General features: G+C 44.3%; 1 protein-coding gene across 1 annotated transcript in view; it reads left to right on the top strand.

The window, feature by feature from the left end:
- Window positions 1–18,606, top strand: part of cttnbp2 (cortactin binding protein 2) — a 420,592-nt gene that overhangs the window by 374,251 nt on the left and 27,735 nt on the right. The window contains exons 16-20 of the mRNA XM_034175732.1: window positions 6,062–6,234; window positions 9,645–9,823; window positions 10,884–11,107; window positions 11,200–11,391; window positions 14,402–14,450. Coding sequence (XP_034031623.1) covers window positions 6,062–6,234; window positions 9,645–9,823; window positions 10,884–11,107; window positions 11,200–11,391; window positions 14,402–14,450 — 817 coding nt within the window. The remainder of the gene's footprint in view (window positions 1–6,061; window positions 6,235–9,644; window positions 9,824–10,883; window positions 11,108–11,199; window positions 11,392–14,401; window positions 14,451–18,606) is intronic.

The following is an 18,606-nucleotide window of genomic DNA, read 5'->3' on the forward strand; positions in this document are numbered from 1 at the left end:
CTGACTGGTATCCCCCCCCAATAAAACAAAACTGCACCTTTCAGAGTGGCCTTTTATTGTGGGCAGTCTAAGGCACACCTGTGCACTAATCATGGTGTCTAATCAGCATCTTGGTATGGCACACCTGTGAGGTGGGATGGATTATCTCAGCAAAGGAGAAGTGCTCACTATCACAGATTTCGACTGGTTTGTGAACAATATTTGAGGGAAATGGTGATATTGTGTATGTGGAAAAAGTTTTAGATCTTTGAGTTCATCTCATACAAAATGGGAGCAAAACCAAAAGTGTTGCGTTTATATTTTTGTTGAGTATATTTGCACAAAAACAACAAAGTTTATCAGTTTCATGTGTTATACATCACACTGACAAAGTGAGGAACCTTGGGGTAATTTTTGATCCTACGTTGTCCTTTGACCTCCACATTAGGGACATTGCAAGGACTGCTTTCTTCCATCTAAGAAATATAGGAAAGATTCGTCCCATCTTGTCTAAGGCTGATGCTGAGACTCTTATTCATGCTTTTGTTTCTTCTAGATTGGACTATTGTAATGCTTTGTTTTCTGGTTTACCACAGTCCAGCATCAGGGGTCTTCAACTTTAGGCCTATCTCCAAGTTGCCATTTGTCTCCAAGATCCTGGAGAAAATTGTCTATGCACAACTTTTAACTTACCTTGATGAACATAACATTTCAGAGGTTTTTCAGTCTGGTTTTAAACTGTTGCATAGCACAGAAACTGCCCTTTTAAAGGTTTTTAATGACAAATGATAGCGGCAACCATGTCATGCTTGTCCTGCTTGACCTGACTGCTGCTTTTGATACAATTGACCACAACACACTGATAAATTGTTTGCAGCAGCTTGTGGGCATCGGTGGTAGTGTCCTGGACTGGTTCAGGTCCTACTTAACTGGTAGGACTATGTGTGTTGGCCTCGCGGTTTGTGAGTCCTCCTCCGCTCCATTTTTATATGGGGTCCCACAGGGTTCAATTCTTGGACCCCTACTCTTCTCCCTGTATTTGCTTCCCCTGGGGTCCATTCTCAGAAAGCATGGCATCAGCTTCCACTGCTATGCTGATGACAGCCAGCTATATGTTCCCCTAAAGAAAAATGATGCCTCTTCTCTTCAGCCCCTTTTGTCCTGTGTTGAGGATGTTAAAGCCTGGATGGCACTGAATTTTCTTAATTTTAATGAAAAGAAAACGGAGGTGATTGGTTTTGGCCCTACAGCTCCTGTTCTTCCTCACCTGTCGATCTGGGGCCTTTGTCAGCCTTTTTGAAATCTACTGTCACAAACTTGGGTTTTAAGATGGATCACCAAATCAGTGCAGTAGTCAACTCGAATTTCTTTCACTTAAGGCAGCTTGCTAAGGTTAAGCCTTTTCTTGCACATCAGCACTTTGAAACAGCAATCCATGCTTTTATTACCTCCCGGCTGGATCACTGTAATGCACTTTATTATGGAATTAGCCAGTCCTCCCTTGCATGTCTCCAGCTAGTTCAGAATGCTGCCGCCCATCTGCTAACTGGTGCACGTAAGAGGGAGCACATTACACCTATCCTGGCCTCCCTCCACTGGCTGCCTGTGGATTTTAGAATTCATTTTAAGATTCTTTTATTTGTTTTTAAATCTTTAAATGGCCTTGCCCCGCCTTACCTCTCTGAGCTGCTTCATCTTTACGCCTCTGCTTGCCACCTCCGGTCAGTTGATCAGCTCCTCCTGGAGGTGCCGAGGTGCAAGCGTATGCTCAGAGGAGACCGAGCTTTTTCTGTTGCGGCTCCAAAGATGTGGAACAAGTTACCGCTCCACATCAGGCAGGCCTCTTCATTTTCTGTTTTTAAAACTAATCTTAAAACCCACTTTTATGTACTGGCTTTTAACCCAGAATGAGATTCTTGATCTGTTTTGGTTGTTTTAACTGTTTTTATTTTTATTTAATTTTTTTTGGGGGGGGGGGTATTTGTACTTTGTGGTTTGTTGCCAATATGTCCCCTTGTGTACAGCACTTTGTTTCAGCTGCAACTGTTTTTTTAAAGTGCTTTATAAATAAAGTTGATTTGATTTGATTTCAGCTGGTTCAAAATGCTGCTGCCAGACTTCTGACACGAAGCAGAAGGTTTGACCATATTACGCCAGTTCTGGCATCCCTTCACTGGCTTCCGGTCTCTTTGAGATCGGATTTTAAAGTATTACTATTGGCCTATAAAATTGTTCACGGACTGGCACCCCCCTATCTGGCCGGCTTGTTTGAGTCCTATGTGCCGGCTAGGGCTCTGTGTTCATAGGGTGCAGGACTATTGTGTGTCCCGAGGGTGAAGAAAAAGTCAGTGGGTTGCAGAGCTTTCTGTCACCGCGCCCCAGCTCTGTGGAATGATCTGCCGACAGTCGGACTCTGTGGAGACTTTTAAAGCCAGGCTGAAGACACATTTGTTCTCCCTGTTTTATCATTAGAATTTTATATGATTGTGTGTATTTTTTTTTATTCCTTTTATTTATTTTACTTCTTTTACCTTTTTATGGTTTTAATCTTATTTCATTTTATTCTGCTTTTAAATGATGTTTGTGAAGCGCCTTGAGGCGATTAGTCGTGATTTGGCACTATATAAATTAATAAATTAAATTATTATATTATGTTTGAACATTAAATGTTGTGAAAGTGTAGGAACACGGACCCACAACAGGGGGCGTTAAATGAACGGGCAATGGATAAGCCAAACAGTAACAATTTAATGTTGTGAAGTGCACAACGGAATACAGACAAATACAGTTTTGGTAATACAGACAATTATATGTAGAGTGACGTGTGGGCAGGCTTGAGGATAGAAGACGTCCGTCCAGAACCGAACCGGATCCCACACGGCCCTCACCGCCAACGGATCTGAAGAACACCGGAGCCGCCAAGTCCTGGATCCCCAGGTGGCCACCATCTCCAGCTGTCAGACCTGGTACTGCTGGCAGAGAACAGAAACAGTGTAGATGAGTGTGAGTTCGCACACTCAGTAATTCCACAGTCTGTGTTCTTTTGGGAGGGAGCACCTCCACCTCCAATCACACACTCGTGCAGCTCCTGTCTAACCACTTATCTGGTTGGAGTGTGAAGCGAAGCCGTCGCTGATCACATCAAATGCCAATTCCACAGATAAGGAAAACACCACAGGAAAACGGCTGCAAAGAAGTTCCGATTATTACTCAATGTTTTAAGTCAGCAGAGAAAATTACCTCTTACGGTAGCTGATTTCTCGGCGGGGAGGTGGAGTTGCAGTCCGGCTTTTATGGTGATGTGGATGATGAGTGACAGCTGGTGCTGATGATGAGTGACAGCTGTCACTCTGTTGCTCAGACGCCCTCTGATGCTTGAAGCCCGCACTTCAAGCAGGGCGCCATCTGGTGGTGGTGGGCCAGCAGTACCTCCTCTTCAGCGGCCCACACAACATTAAATATCTTGTCTTTGTGGTGTATTCAGTTGAATATAGGTTGAAGAGGATTTGCAAATCATTGTATTCTGTTTTTATTTATATTTTACACAATGCCCCAACTTCATTGGAATTGGAGTTGCAGGATTTGCAGAAAGTGTGGAATGATTCTTTAACATAATTAGGCAGGTGCATAAATTTGGGCACCCCAATAGAAAAAAAAAATCCATCAATATTTAGTAGATCCCCTTTTGCAGAAATAACATCCTTTATTTGCTTTCTATAGCTTCCAATGAGAGTCTGGATAATGGTTGATGCGGTATTTTGGATCATTCTTCAGGTTTTTTTGGTTTCCAAGCATGAGCAGCCCACTTAAAATCACACCACAGATTTTCAATAATATTCAGGTTTGGGGACTGAGATGGCCATTCCAGAATGTTGTACTTGTTCCTCTGCATGAATGCCTTAGTAGATTTTGAGCAGTGTTTAGGGTCATTGTCTTGTTGAAAGATCCAGCCCTGACACAACTTCAACTTTCTCACTGATTCATGAACATTGTTCTCAAGAATCTGCTGATATTGACTGTAATCCATGTGACCCTCAACTTTAACAAGATTCCCAGTACCTGGACTGGCCACACAGCATGATGGAACCACCTCCAGATTTACTGTAGGTAGCAAGCATTTTTCTTGGAATGCTGTGTTCTTTTTCGCCCCTTATGTCCAAATAACTCAATTTTAGTTTCATCAGCACCTTATTCCAAAATGAAGCTGGCTTGTCTATAGGGATGGGTATTGATAAGATTTTATCGATATCATTGCCTTTATTGATTCCACTTATCGATCCGATTCCTTATCGATTCCCTTATTGATACCTCTTGTGAATTTTGTGCACTTAAAGTAGGCTTTACAGGTTTTCTATGTCAGCAGCATTTTAATTTGGTCACTGGATCCTTGATCTCTGGACATAAATAAAAATAAATAAAATCTGTAGTTTTTGTCAAAAACATTTCCTTTCAGACATTTTGGCATGAATGTCTCTCCATACCTTTAAGCTGAGCTCAGCCAGCTGCTGCACATCAGCGCAGGACGTCTCATTTTGGGAGGAAAAATAGTTTTGATCGATTGCAGTTTGTTTGTATTATTATATAGAAGCTCTGAAATGCAATCTGGGACTATTCCAGACAATAAACTGGAGTGAGTGCAGCATCCATTTAGGTGAGAAAAAAAAACAACTTTCCTTATTCAAATTCATTCCAGTAGTATTTTGCTCTTACTAGGATGCAGCAGTTTTCTAGCTTGGCAGATAGTTCTGGAGGAAATCACTCAAGAAATTAACAAATTGAAAATATGGTTTGACCAAAACAAATTGTCATTAAACTAAATAAAACAGGGATGAAGTGGAGGTTTAAGAGTCACTAGGTGTTCACAGGAAACACTGATTTATTTCTATATGTATTTATTTATATTCATTGTTAGTTGGTTTTATCTTTTCTATTGTGTTTTGTTTCATCAGGTTCTTTTGGTCTCTTTCTCTAAAATTGTAGCATTATTAGTTATGAGTTATTATTATTGTTGTTGTTGCTATTATTAATATATGAATAAAAAAAATACAATTTGACTCTTTTAGGACAACGAACGCTGAGCCATTAATTATTATACAGAAAATATGCATGCAAAACATGCTGAGATGCGAACAGCTTAATGCTAACTTTAACATTGAAAATGCCATAGACATACTAATGCATTAGCATCGATCCCGTTTTTAAGTTATAAAATACATCTATCAACTGTTTCAGAAGACCATAACAGGTCGGTTTAACATAAAAAAGGTAAATATTACTCACAGATATATGCTCTTTAGGATTTTAGCGGGGAAAAATTAAGATAAAGCAAAATAAAACAATGAATCAACGAAGCATCAAATTGACGCACTGCTTCGATCTGCGAATCATTGTTCGATTGGTTCAAGGTTCAAAGCAAAGCCGCGCTGCAGAAAAATTGATTACAGACGCGCTGCAGGGTCTGTAATCAATGTAGAGAAATTTTCATTTTCCTGAGAAACGCCCCCAAAAACAATGGCCACTCTGAAGGACCGATAAGGGAATCGTTAAGCAAAAAGGTTATTGATGTCGGTGGTTCGAATAATTTCTTAACGATACCCGAAAGGAGCCGGTTCTGGATACCCATCCCTGCTTGTCCAAATATGCTTTAGCATACCTCAAACGACTCTGTGGCGTGGACGCAGAAAAGGCTTCCTCTGCATAATAGCACAGGGGTCGAAATACATTTTTTAACCTACTTGCACTGGTGCTAGTAACAAAAAAATTACTTGCACCAAAAAAGAGTTACTTGCACAACCAAAAGTCAGTCTTATATCAACCTTAAAGTCTTATATCACTTTATATGCTGTGATGGCATTTTTCACTTCACAGACATTTCCAAGTCACTGAATATGTTTTGGATTTTATTTACATCATACAGTGTGGTCACAGGGGTAAATCTGTCTGCAATCAATCATTCTCAAAAACTGAGTGACGGTGCTGGAAGGAGACTGGATGAGTCACCAGGGCACCATGACGAGATACAATAACCGACGTTAGCTTGCTGTAATGCTGTTACTTGCTGTCTGTTTTATGTTTCCTGTAGTACCCCACTACTTCCATGACGGCTGCTTTCTTATTGCCACACTGTCAAAGCCCTACCTCCAGGGTTCAGATCTCCGCCTCCAGCAACACTTTCGCTGGGTGACGCTGCGCTGGGACCAGGAGCCGCTGCATGGCCTGCTGGGAAGACATTTTCGCAGGAAGCTGCTGTGTAAGGTCAGTTAGAGTTTTTCTGTCTATTTACAGATGGCCTCATATTTCAATAGTGCCATTTTAATAACACTGGTAAAAAAAAAAAAAAAAAAAAATCATATTTTTTTCTTGCATGGACTTTGAGAACTGATTTAAGGTAATTTTGGGGTGCTGAATCCAAATCTGAGCGCAGATTTCCTCTATCACATTGCTTTTTTTTTGCGATCTGCATGTTCCGTATTGATGGATTATACAAAAGTTGCTCATTCACTCACGAGTTTGATGTCACTAATTAGTTTTTAAACCACATTCGTGAAATGTGAACAAGAGCCGTAATATTGTTTACGGCGGGACTGCAGCTTTTGCTTCTATGCTTGATACAAGAAATATGTTTTCATATCTCAAAAACATGATTTGATTGGGGGGGGTAACCAGGTCATGAGAAATAGAGTTTAAAGGTTGCTCTACCCTGATTTGGCCTTGTCAAGGTTTGGGTAAAGGCCCCTTCACACATAGTGCAAATATGTACAAATCCAGGGCGGCACCCATCGGAGCAGCTGGTATGTGCACACTACGAAACATCGCACTGACAGGCAAGCATGCACGATGCCACATATGAACACTGCCTCATATCAGGAAGCACATGGTTGTATTTTAAAAAAAAAACATTGCATTGTATTAAATAGGGCTGAAACGATTAGTCGAGTAACTTGAATAATTCGATTACAAAAAATGTTTGAGGCAAATTCTGTGCCTCGAAGCTTCATTTAACGTTGTAGTACATCTGCCAGGCCTGTGTGTGGTGCTGTAATGTCCCTAGAAAAAAAAAAACAGAAGAAGACTAGGGCATGTCCATAAGCCATGTAAACACTAATCAAATTAGCGCCTAAAGCTACCGCTTACTAACCTGACACACAAAGTAAAATTAAGCCTTTTAAGAGAAAGAGGGTCCATGCTGATCGCCTGAAATAGACTTGACTGTGCATTTAAAGCAAAGCTGTGTGTCTGTCTATTTAAAAAAAAAACACATGGTCCGCCCGACGTGGGGAGTGACTCTTGAACCGGCGGCCTTCTCAGCAGAAGGCCACTCTTTCTTCTGTGCTTTGCTGACTCGCACTGAGTGTTTCACTCTTTAATTTTCGCTTTTTTGGGCAATACACAACGCTTCATAAACATGGTAACTTAAATAAAATTTTCTTATTTTTCTTTCGGCTGTTCCCGTTATAATAATAATTTAAAAAAATAACTGCAAGGCTAGCATGTTCAACCTCCATCTGAAATGCATCTGCTGAACTGCAGAGAAAGAGGAATAAAAAAAGGCAGGGACCCAGTCCACCAACCTTAAATTTTACAAGTTGGGGAAAAAACAAAACAGAAACCACATCCCATCGCCATTTCAGCAAAATGTCAACATTTTGGCACAGCTATTTTGCTGTTTGTGTCCAAATAAATCTTTTTGCATGGGTTGCATGGGGGCGCCCAGATTGTGCGGATTTTTTGCTTTGACATTTGTCTCTTTTTTTTGATCCAACACACCTTCTTTTCATATCTTGGAGGTGCGTGTCTCTTCTGATTACTAAGATTTTGGCACAGAGACATTGTGCCATTACTTAGGGAGAGCCCTGGACTATTGATGTTGTTTAAAAATGCAAAAGTACTTTTTATCCAATTACTTGGTTAATCACCAGAATAATCAATAGAATACTCGAATACTAAAATAATCTCAAGTGGCCAATACAAATATGATACATCTGTTCCTCTGTAGATGACCCATGGTCACTGATATACAGTCATGAAATTACATGAATGAGAAGCAGTTCGCTCGTCTTATTCATGTCCACATCTGCTTGCGTGTGTCCTGCCAGTCCGCAGGCATCTTACTGACAGGTGTGTCTTGTGGATGGCGCGCCACAGGACACTACGTCATGTGGAACAGAGTTCACGTGGGTGACGTGACAGTCAGATCGCCTGCTGCATGTTATGATTTGATGGTCCATTTCAACCTTGGGGCAGCCTGTCCATGTGCACGCCGTCAGCCCGTCGCCACAGTGATATATGTTTTTATTTATGTCCACTTGATGACAGCAAACAGACACACGTGCGTCACAGTGGTCAGTTGTTAGTCCATGTCCGTCCAAACACAGTACTGTCCAGCTGGGATGTCCAGAATGACAAATCTCCACAGACGCTTCTGTCATAGCCACACCTTCTGTCAGTTCAGATCACACACCAAAGACACACTCGTGGGGCGCTTAGACAAATTTCACTGCGAGTACAACAGTGATTGTCTGCAGTCTGTTGTCGTGCCAAGAGTGTGAATGGCCACACATTTTCTAAGTGCTATGCGAATGGTGTTAGATGTTTGTTCATGTCAGCTGGAATTTGGCCAACATCTGCCGCGAGAGGATTCGATGGGCTCGCACAGCGCACACTCTGTCTTTCAGCTGCTGGTGTACGCAAATTGTTGTAGCAACAGGTGTACGAGGCATAAGAGGCAGCTACGAAATTACATGGTTTGCATACGATTCCTACATAATGCACACTTAATGTGCAATTCAACCAAATTTACACTATGTGTGAAGGGGCCCTTAGCTTTAATCAGTGCTGCGCTGTAGGAATATTGCCTTTCAGGGGTGGGAGGGTGGGAAGCACCTGCTTATGCCAGAATACGGAAAAGACAAGAACCTTTCTGTGCTTGAGTGTATAACTGTGATGTCAGACAGAGCACAGCTAACATTTGCCTTTTGGTATGCTTAAGTATTTTGGTTCAAGAATGAATGGCACGAAAATGGAAAGTTGATAGGACTAATATTTTTGGAGAAACTACGGATATTAGATAACATTGCTAATTGCATTCTGGACTAACATGCCATTTCAGCAGGGGGCGGTAAATCATCTTTATATTAAAAGTGTGAGTACATGAGTAGGAAATTTTATTTATTAAGTTCAATGTAAGTACATAATATAATTGTAAATATGTTAAAAATACATGGATAACACAAAAAAATTAAAACCACTGTGGTCCATTTCAAAACCAAAATCAAATGACAAAATAGATGTAAATAATAATAATGATAATAATAATTATAGTGTGTATATGACAACAAGAACATAAACAATTTAGAAATACATTAAGACAGTAAATTAACATTAAAAATATTAATTAACAGAAAGGGTTGAGTTCTTCAAAAACTGTTGATGACTAAGGTTCTACAAACATTCTGGACATACACGCCATTCCAACTTATTATTCAAGCTTTGCATAATTTATTACCACCCTTGAAAAATGTCAGATACCTATTTTATAAACACTACCCAGTCTAGAGCCTGTGGATCCCCACGGGCAATATGCTAGTTGATGTTTAATTGCCAGGACAAATGTAGCAAAAGAAGAACTGAATTCTGCTCCCTCTCTCCCACTTTCTCTTCTCCAGATGGGTACAGGGATTTTGGTCCATGAAGGCATCATGGAGCGTTCAGTATTGTGGATAAACCAGGTTTGGCAGCAGTTGAATGCTTGTCTGTCTCGCCTGGGTACCCATGAAGCTTTGCTGGGCCCACAGCTCTTCCTGTCTTGCCCCATAGTGCCACACAACATACAGGCCATCATCAGGTGGGTACATGAGGAACCTTCTCATGTTCCTCTTTTATTTTGTTACCTTACAAACATTGTGCCCAGCATAGCTGAGTTTAACTGCAGCAGTATACTATCACTATGGAGTCAAGTAAAACTCATATTGAGACATTTTTATCATATCTGAAAAATACATGTCACACTCCTTTTCATTAACCACTATTTCATTTCTTTCTGTTTAGTGTGGGAATGAAAATTTTAAGGTAGAGCCCAAAAGTGGAAATGTTAAATTAGTATAGAATAGATTCTGCTCTTAAGAAACTGCTTGGGAGGAGGAGGGGAGGGGGTTGGATTCTGGTTTGTTGCCCTGCTTGATGGTAATATATATGTCTCTGGGTGCTCGTATGAGATTGAGAGACACCATGGAGGAGCTTATACAGAGGTGTTTAGCAAAGCGCATACCTGTGTAGATGAAGGACCAAGTTTTTTCCCGGTGCTTCCTGTCTTACTGTGTGGTTGGGAGACTTGGTCTCTTGGATACTGCAGGAAGGACTTTTTGGCAAACAAATGGGTTGACTCCAACAAGGAGTATAACTTGCACTGTGATGGAACATCAGCAATGACGTTTTGACCACCTAGTGCATTTCTCCAACCATGACTCACCATGCAGGTGGCCCGCTGTCGAGGACCCCAGCAGTTGTACAATGCCAACCAGACGCCCACATCTTACCTGGCTGCTGTTACTTTCAAGGGGTCGGGATGGACTGGATGTCTGCCTGGATGGTTGCCATCCAGGACCCATAACGGTTCTGCCGTGGTGGTGTCCACAGTAGTGATGATGTCGTGCATGACACCAGCACATGTTGCCAGACATGTTCCTCAATGGATGAAGTGTTGGTGTCAACAGCGAACAGTATTGATAAGACATGAAAACGAGAGCAGATCAGCAAGAGGAAGACTCAATTTAATAAAAAAAATTGTATGATAAGACTTGAGGAAGCCACGTGTCACATGTGGTATTTGAAACTTGTATTGCCTGTGTTGTGTTGGCTGTATTTTTGGTCACTTGTTTGTGACACACTTGTTCCTGTGTGTTCAGGTGGCTAGCTCGGCTCTGGAACGCCGTGGTGGTTCCGCGTGTAGAGGAAGCCATCATCTCCCGGCTAACAGCTCGACGTTGTTCCGCCTCCTCATTGACGCCTTCTCCACGATTGTCTCCTGGCAACTGTGGGTTAAGTTTGGGTCAGCAGGCCATAGTGAAAGCTGCCCTCAGCATTCTTGTCAACAAGGCTGTTCTTGTGGGCTGCCCTCTGCCTCGACAAGGTGTGTGTGGGCGTGGCATATGACTTCATGTTCTTTTCTCAAAAACAGAGAAGTGTGACACAAAAACGTTGATATTCTTCTTTCTTCCATAGAGATTGATAAGTACCTGTTGGAGTTTAGAGGCGGGTCCTTCCCTTTGTCAGCTGTTGGTTCCTACAAAGGAACTGGAGGCGGAGCAGGCAGAAAGGGACGGGATAGCGGCAAGTTAAGACGAGCCAATACCAGTCCATGGAAGAAGGAAAACTCCACCTCCAGCTGGAGCTGTAGTGGGTCCTTCAGAGAGGGTAAGCTGACTGCTGTGTCAGGGGTCATGCAGTCTATTGAAATTCAGAGTTTGGACCTGCTGATGGACTTTTATTGAAAACATTTATTGTGTGGGTTCTTTAGTAAAGACAAAGGGCCTGATCCAGCTCTAAAACAGCACGGTCCAGAGTCACAGGCAGAAAAGTGGTCACGGCCACTTCTGTTGGATATTTTCCTTCGTGCTCCGGCCACATGTGATGAGTTCAGTCTGGTGTCTACCAGCTCTTTATTGGCTGAACATACTTGGCATAGTTAGCTATGAAGAGGTGGGTAAGGTAGAGCCTGTACAGCACACACCCGACCCCACAGCTATTGTCCCACAGATGTCTTGGACGTCTTCAGTCGTCTGCCCTAAAGACAGTTCCCGTACAGTACTCATACAGTGCTCTTACTGATGATGAGTCATATTCCTGTGAGGATACAAGTTGCTGGATGGTTTCAGAATGCAGAGTGGCAACAGTGGACATGATTTTCTAATACATGTGATGTAATTACGGAACTTAATCATGTTCTTGTGGGAAGGCGCTGGAGGCTCCTGCAGAAATGCCATGACCATAGAAGTGCCCAGTTTGTGAACTCTGACCACAGTTTCATTGTAGCTTCCATAAGGATCTAATTGAAGCCCTGGAGACTGTCACAAACCTTCATCTTGCTGGAGTTTAAAATCAGACTGTTTGTAGGACTGTTTGCACACATTTTAAGTGGAGGACTTGCAGACATGGTCACAAGTGGGCACCTGCATGGGATTGCAGTAAGACAGTGTAAGTGGCCAGGGATTGTATCCAAGTAATTCAGAGGATGTGTTTCATTTCTCAGGAAGGACCTTGGTGTGTAAGGACCAAGCCCACATTTCTTCTGGCTACAGAATAGATTTCTACGTTTAATTGTTAGGGATGGGCTGGTTGTCTGCCTGGGTAGTGGCCAAGCAGGACTTGGTGTGTTTGTGTAGTTTGGTGGATGCAGCAACACATGGCAACAGCTTGTGTTTCCAAACCTGACCTTTGTGTATTTAATGCAGTTTTAGAAAGATTATGCAATTTTGAATCATTTGACATTTAATGACACTGCTCATGTTGGGGAAAGTGTAGTGACACGGACCCACAACAGGGGGCGCAAATGAACGGTCAATAGATGAGCCAAAAGGTAACAGTTTAATGTTGTGAATGTGCACAACGATTATACAGACAATCACAGAATCTGATAGCAGTCAATACACAAAGGTGACGTGTGGGCAGGCTCGAGGATAGAAGACGTCTGTCCTGAGAAGAGCCGGAACCACATGATTTCCACCGCCACAGAACCCGGTGAATACTGGAGCCGCCAAGTCCCGAATTCCCAGGTGATCACCGTCCCCGACTGGCGGATCTGGTACTGCTGGCGAGGAGCACAAACAGTGAGATGTGGGTGTGTGCACACCCAGTAACAAAAACAGTCAGAAGGTGGAAAGTCACCTCCACCTCTAATCACACACTCGTGCGGCTCTTGTTAAACCACTTATCTGGATTGGGTGTGAAGCGTAGCCGTCGCTGTTCACACCAAATGCCAGTCCAGCTGATAAGGCACACCACAGGAAAACAGCTGCAAAAGAGTTCAGACTATTATTTAAGTTTTTGTTCAGCAGAGAAAATTACCTTCACAGGTAGATGATATCTCGGAGGTGAGGTGGAGATGACGTCCGGCTTTTATGGAGTGGATTGATGAAGTGGAGATGAGTGACAGCTGTCATGAGTTGATGAGTGACAGCTGTCAACCCCGGCTGTGTCCATGGCGGCAGCGCCCTCTCCTGCCTGAAGCCCGCACTTCAGGCAGGGCGCCCTCTGGTGGTGGGCCAGCAGTACCTCCTCTTCTGGCGGCCCACACAACAGCTCACTTTTTGTTGTGTACTGTAATATCACAGACAACATTTATCTGACTGAGGTAGCTGCTACTTTTACTTGTATTTGACCAGTGCTTATCCCCAGCTACCGCAGTGAGAAACGGATGAGAGACCACTCCCCTTGGATGGGACACCAGTCCAATGCAGTTTACTCCCCCAGCCAAGGCCTGTTACAGTTTACAGCTGGGTGGAATTGGACAATCCAGATGAAATGTCTTGTCCAAGGACACAGGCGGGTAGCCTGAAGAACACAGTTGAAAACTAGAGCACTGCACTCATAGAGTGCAAACCTTCATCAACACTAGTTTCCAATTCCACAAATTTTTACCTTGGGAAACATTTTCAAGGTCAAAGTCCTGTTATAAGTGACTTTTCATAAACTAAAATATAATGCAAAATGTAGATCAAAAGGGCTTTTCAATGTTAAAATCAAATATCTGCTAAATCCGCAATATGGATCAGACGTGGATCTAACTTTGTTCAGTGAAAGTGCCAGTTTGCAGCTCATTGTCACAAATGAGAGTGATTGAGGCACATTTTATTGAGGTAAAACGGCTATTTGCTACCGTAATCCAGCATTAACATCTGCAAATCATCAGACACAAAAGGGTTATTTCCATTCTAATTCAATTCCAACGCTTGCACAGTTTATTTTTCTGTAAGTAATTTGGTCGGAAAATTGTTGTGAAAGGGTGTGGTCGGCTCGTCAGAGCTACCGTTGCAACAGCGTCTTCATGCCAAACTGGAAATTCTGTGAGCAGACCCACAGATTTCTCCATCACATCCACAGTAAGTCCATCAATCAGTCCAGTTAAATCCATTAAATCCACACAGTTCAGCATTGTCCTTGCGGCACTAGTTTCTGTCGCCCTCAGGTGACAGCGCAATTATTTACATCTACGTAGCAACACGCAGGGTCACAACGCGGACTAATATATTAAATGTGAAACAGTTTTAATATTTTGCCACCGTTTATGCGGTATTTTATGGTCTGAAATCTCACACAACTGCTGTGGTTGTGTCGACAGGCAACATGACAACAACAACAAAAGAGTCACTGTCCAAATACTTAAAGACCTGACTCTCCATATAACTTTGTTTGGTTTTAATTGCAGGTTCATTGTCCAGCACTGTCAGCTTCCCTTCAAATGGCAAAGTCCACAGGTTTGTGTCTTACTGATTTTAATTCCATTAGTAGTACTACTGTAATGGAGCCCGACCGATATATTGGGTAGCCAATCATATCCATTGATTAATGCCTTTATGAACGTACGCTGTAGGTTTTGGCCTTATTTGTGCCGAAATCTTTTATTCAACCAAATATACAATGCAGAAAAACACTTTGGCTGTTGTAAACGTTTTCAATACATATTTTGTCAACTGCATTTTTAAGGATGGCTGGAACCCCCAACACTTGCAAAGCACCCAGCAGGCACTGAGTTTCAATCACAGTGTGCATGTTACAGCAACAAGGGTCACTATGCTGCCCGCTAAGCGGCAAAAAAGGTCCAAAAATAGATTTTTAGAATAACGCCTCTGCTTTTTTTCTCCTGGCAGTGAGTCATGTCCTGTCTGTAGGAGGGGGAGGAGGAAGGGGGCGGTGTGTTTGAGTGTAGATGTCTCTCAGCACACAAGCAGACATTTTTAAACTTTTCTTTCAACGTCGGGTCTGAGTGTCTCTGAGTGTCCTTACTGTGGTTAAACTAAAAACACAGCTGGAGACCCACGATGCATTAACAGCAAACACTAATGTTTTTTTCCCCCCAAAATACATCTAAAATGTCTTCCTGAGGATGTCATGACGTAAATGTGCTGATAAAACCTTCTTACCTCTCAATCAGTTCACGCTTTCCACATAAATACACAAATTCTTCATTGTTCCTGTTCAGAGACTGCAAACCAGAGGTGCATCCAGACAGAAAGAGAGTGTTATAGGTGGACGTGTCCTCCACAACAACCCTTGATTAAAGGTCCAGTTTTGAAGACATTTTTCATGCTACTTCTACTTAGAAAATTGTATAACAACTAAAATGTGTAAATCACTGTTACTATGGGCCTATATTTCTGGACTAAGTTTAATTGATGAGCCATATAAGAATAAGTTTAGTTAATTTAACTTTTCTGCATAACTAAAGTGGGATGTGAAGCAGTATCTTTTGTAATGTAATGTCTAAGCTCGGCATTATTGGGTCTGTTTGGAGTTCCAGTTGTAAAACAGGTCAGTTGGATGAGGGAAGCCAAAAAATATGAAAATGATTACTGCTCTTGTGGTTAGGAATCGTATCAAACAAACATGTAGGTTGTGATATCAGTTTTGGTTAATGGCAAAGAAAAGGTGAAAATGTGAGAAAATGGTGACATCACTGCTTAGGTGCAGTGGTTAAGCGTTGGGCTTCAGACAGCCAGACCGGAAAATCACTGAGGGCTCTTGGGCAAGGTCCTTAACCCCCTAGTTCAGGGCTCTTCGACTCCAGTCCTCGAGGGCCGGTGTCCTGCAACTTTTAGTTGTGTCTCTGCTTCATCACACCTGAGTTAATTAATGAGGTCATTAGTACCACTCTGGAGAACTTGAATGCATACTGTGGCAGTAATTTATCCATTTGATTCAGGTGTGTTGGACCAGGAACACATCTAAAAGTTGCAGGACACCGGCCCTCGAGGACTGGGTGTGTAGTGAGCTCCTTGCATGGCAGCACCCTGGCATCAGTGTGTGAGTGTCTGTGTCAGTGTGTGAATGTGAGGCATCATTGTAAAGCGCTTTAAGCTCCTGTTGCAGATGGAAAAGTGTTATATAAATGCAGTCCATTTACCATCAGAAAACTCTCCAGAATACATCCCTGAACATCAAAACCCAAAATGTGTTTATTCTTAAGTATTTAACTAATGTGTCGGTTAAAGCCTTGATGTAATATGATGCTGCATTAGAAAAGAGCAGCAATGATCCATCCATCCATCCATTTTCTTCCGCTTTATCTGGAGTCGGTTCGTGGGGGGGCAGCAGCTCAAGCAAAGCCGCCCAAACCTCCCGATCCACACAGACCTCCCCCAGCTCCTCCGGGGGAACCCCAAGGCGTTCCCAAGCCAGCCAACAGATGTAGTCCCTCTAACGTGTCCTGGGTCTTCCCCGGGGCCTCCTCCCAATGGGACCTGCCCGGAAGACCTCTCCAGCGAGGCGTCCAGGGGGCATCCGGAAAAGATGCCCGAGCCACCTCAACTGACTCCTTTCGATGTGGAGGAGCAGCGGCTCGACTCCGAGCTCCTCCCGAGTGACCGAGCTCCTCACCCTGTCTCTAAGGGAGTGCCCTGCCACCCTGCGGAGGAAACTCATCTTGGCTGCTTGTACTCGCGATCTCGTTCTTTCGGTCATGCGCCAAATCTCATGACCATAGTTGAGGATCGGAACATAGATTGATCTGTAAATCGAGAGCTTTGCCCCCCTACTCAGCTCTCTCTTCACCACGACGGTCCGATACAGCGACCGCATCAATGCAGCTGCTGCACCGATCCGTCTATCGATCTCACGCTCCATCCTTCCCTCACTCGGGAACAAGACCCCGAGATACTTAAACTCCTCCACTTGAGGCAAGGACACTCCACCGACCTGAAGCGGGCAAAGCACCTTTTTCCGGTCGAGAACCATGGCCTTGGATTTGGAGGTGCTGATCTTCATCTCAGATGCTTCACACTCGGCTGCAAACCGCCCCAGTGCACGCTGAAGGTCCTGATTTGATGAAGCCAACAGCACCACATCGTCCACAAACAGCAGAGACGAGATTCTGTGGTTCCCAAACCAGACCCCCTCTACACCCTGGCTGTGCCTAGAAATTCTGTCCATAAAAATAATGAACAGAACCGGTGACAAAGGGCAGCCCTGGCGGAGGCTGTGCTGCGGTTGTACAGGGACCGGATAGCCCTTAGCAAAGGACCCCGGACCCCGTACTCCCAAAGCATCCCCCACAGGGTGCCCCGAGGGACACTGTCATCGCCTTCTCCAGATCCACAAAACACATGTGGACTGGTTGGGCGAACTCCCATGAGCTCCCATGCCTCGAGCACCCAATGGAGCGTGTAGAGCTGGTCCAGTGTGCCGCGACCAGGACGAAAACCACACTGCTCCTCCTGAATCTGAGGTTCGACCATCGATCGAATTCTCCTCTCCAGTACCCTGGAATAGACCTTACCGGGGAGGCTGAGGAGTGTGATCCCCCTGTAGTTGGAACACACCCTCCGATCCCCCTTCTTAAACAGAGGGACCACCACCCCGGTCTGCCAATCCAGAGGCAGTGTCCCGAGGCGTGTCAGCCAAGACAGTCCCACAACATCCAGAGACTTAAGGTACTCGTGACGGATTTCATCCACCCCAGGAGCCTTGCCACCGAGGAGCTTTCTAACCACCTCTGTGACTTCTGCCTGGGTAATGGATGAGTCCGCCTCTGAGTCCCCAGTCTCTGCTTCCTCTTCAGAAGACGTGACGATGGGATTGAGGAGATCCTCGAAGTATTCCTTCCACCGCCCAACAACATCCCCAGTCAGGGTCAACAGCTCCCCACCCGCACCGTAAACAGTGCTGGTGGAGAGCTGCTTCCGCCTCCTGAGGCGTCGGACGATTTGCGAGAATCTCTTCGAGGCCGACCGATAGTCCTCCTCCATGGTCTCCCCGAACTCCTCCCAGACCCGGGTTTTTGCCTCTGCGACCGCAACGGGCTGCGGCACGCTTGGCCTGCCGGTACCTGTCAGCTGCCTCCGGGGTCCCACCTACCAACAAATATAAGTAGGACTCCTTCTTCAGCTTGACGGCATCCCTTACTTCCGGCGTCCATCACTGGGTTCAGGGATTGCCGCCGCGACAGGCACCAGAGACCTTGCGACCACAGCTACGAGCGGCCGCATCGACAATGGAGGTGGAGAACATGGTCCACTCGGACTCCATGTCTCCCGCCTCCCCCGGGATCTGGGAGAAGCTCTCCCAGAGGTGGGAGTTGAAGACCTCGCTGACAGAGGGTTCCACCAGTCGTTCCCAGCAGACCCTTTCAATATGTTTGGGCCTGCCAGGTCTGACCGGCTTCCTCCCCTCCCAGCGGATCCAACTCACCACCAGGTGGTGATCGGTCGACAGCTCTGCCCCTCTCTTCACTCGAGTGTCCGAGACACATGGCCGAAAGTCAGATGATATGACTACAAAGTCGATCATCGACCTCCGGCTCAGGGTGTCCTGGTGCCACGTGCACTTATGGACACCCTTGTGCACGAACATGGTGTTCGTGATGGACAAACCGTGACTAGCACAGAAGTCCAACAACTGAACACCACTCGAGTTCAG

This window comes from Thalassophryne amazonica, chromosome 8, assembly GCF_902500255.1.
Source record: "Thalassophryne amazonica chromosome 8, fThaAma1.1, whole genome shotgun sequence".
In the NCBI taxonomy this organism is placed as follows: domain Eukaryota; kingdom Metazoa; phylum Chordata; class Actinopteri; order Batrachoidiformes; family Batrachoididae; genus Thalassophryne; species Thalassophryne amazonica.